General features: G+C 36.1%; 1 protein-coding gene across 1 annotated transcript in view; it reads right to left on the reverse strand.

Moving 5' to 3' along the window:
• The window catches only part of LOC107645072 (cytochrome P450 71A1), a 3,840-nt gene extending 1,966 nt beyond the window's left edge, over positions 1 to 1,874 (reverse strand). The window contains exon 1 of the mRNA XM_016349091.2: positions 897 to 1,874. Coding sequence (XP_016204577.1) covers positions 897 to 1,844 — 948 coding nt within the window. The 5' untranslated portion in view covers positions 1,845 to 1,874. The remainder of the gene's footprint in view (positions 1 to 896) is intronic.

Here is a 1,880-nt window from a genome sequence, read left to right on the forward strand (position 1 = left end):
AGTGATAAGAGAATCGATATAATAAAAATATATTTTATAATAAATTTTAAATATATTAAATAGAGGAGTACTAAGGGCCAACAAGTTTTGTAATTTGGAGCTATTAAGTAACCATCATTAATGTTTTTAATGGTGTGAAATTACATCTAATGAATGTTAATTGATCATATAATATATTCTAATAAGGAGTGCTAGGGGCCAACAACTTTTGTGTTTTGTAATAATCAATTGGCCATTAATAGTGTTTTTAATGGTGTGAGATTATATCTAATGGTGAGAGATCACTCACTTTTCTTTTGATGGTTAAGTGCTAGCCACAAAACACAAAAGTTGCTGCCCCAAACTCTCTCTATTCTAACATATAGAAGCCACTCTTGCATGCATTAAAGCTATATTTGGTTGGAAAGAAAGAAATAGAGTGGAAGGAAATAGAAAGGAAAGAAAGAAAATAAAAGAAATTGAGTGGATTTTTATTTTCTTTAGATGTGTTTGGATGGAAGAAAAATAAAAAAAATATTATAAAAAGACAATTTTATCCCTATATTATAAAATATATTGAAAAAGTAAAAAAATAATATTGGAAGTAGAGATAAAAACATTAGTTTTCTTTTCATTTTTTTTTCTAATGTTGGAGAGAAAAAAAATTGATGAACCCACTAATTTTTTTTCCATCCATTTTCTTTCCTCTCTAATTTTCCTTCCCATTTTTTTTTCTTTCCTTTCATTAATTTTCCTTCCCATTTTTTTTTTCCTTTTCTTTCCTTTCATTTTCCTCTCAATCGAACAATTTTTCTTCCCATTTTTTTTTTCTTTTCTTTCCTTTCATTTTCCTCTCAATCAAAGGTAGTGTAAGGGAAAAGAAAAGAAAATAGAAGAAATGAAGAAGGTAACAAAACCAGAAGAATTGATTTGATGTCATCGTTGGAGATGGCGTTATTGGCAGCCTGCTGTTGGTCTTGAAGTTGGACGAGGATGTCAACAAAATCTCTGACATCATCATCAGCTGCTTCTTTGTTGAACATGGAACTCCTGTGCTCAGCAATGACCTTATCAAACAAGGGATCCAAGGCTGCAAAAGTGGCTTTGAATTCTCGAACCTGGCCAGTCAAAACATCCACCCAACGCAACCAAGGAAAGTGATCCCCAAGGGTGACAACTCCAACCTCAAACATCACCTTCTTCGCCAACACCTTCACGTTGTCTCTGCGACGAACACCTTTTGCATCGTTCTTTTGTCCAAGAGCAGAGTTACAAATGATGTTGTTTGCTGCTTCAACGAGCAACTCACTCAAATTCAGTGATGAGCATGATGCTGCTGCAGCTTCGCGTACCTTGTCAACCAATTCTGCAACTGCCCCTTTTCTCACCAAACGAATCGACTCTGACTGCACCATCTTAGGGCTCAAGAGTTCACGCACGCATATTTTTCTTTTCTGCTTCCACCTTTCTCCATAGTTTCCAAAACCAATATCATTGGATCCATACAGCAAGATATTCGTGGCTGTGCTTTGGCCTCGGTTCGAGAGTGCTAAGTCGTGAGCTTTCATGATTTCGTCCACCACTTGTGCTGATGAAACCACCACAGTTGGAATGTGGCCTAACTGTAACAACATGACGTCACCATACTTCTCTGAGAGGGCTTTGAAGGACCGATATGGCAATGCGCCTATCTGATGAAGATTCCCAATTATCGCTAACTTTCTTGGTGACGGAGGCAGATTTACAATGCCTTTGCTTTCCACTTTCACACTTGTTCTTAGCTTAGACACAATAATAGTAATAATCGTAGAAAACAACAACAGACATAGCTCAAAACTGGGACAAGTTAATTCTTTCAAAGCCATTGTCTCTCTATTTTTTATAAGCTCCACAGAGCCATA

The sequence above is a fragment of the Arachis ipaensis genome, chromosome B05 (genome assembly GCF_000816755.2).
Source record: "Arachis ipaensis cultivar K30076 chromosome B05, Araip1.1, whole genome shotgun sequence".
Taxonomy (NCBI): Eukaryota; Viridiplantae; Streptophyta; class Magnoliopsida; order Fabales; family Fabaceae; genus Arachis; species Arachis ipaensis.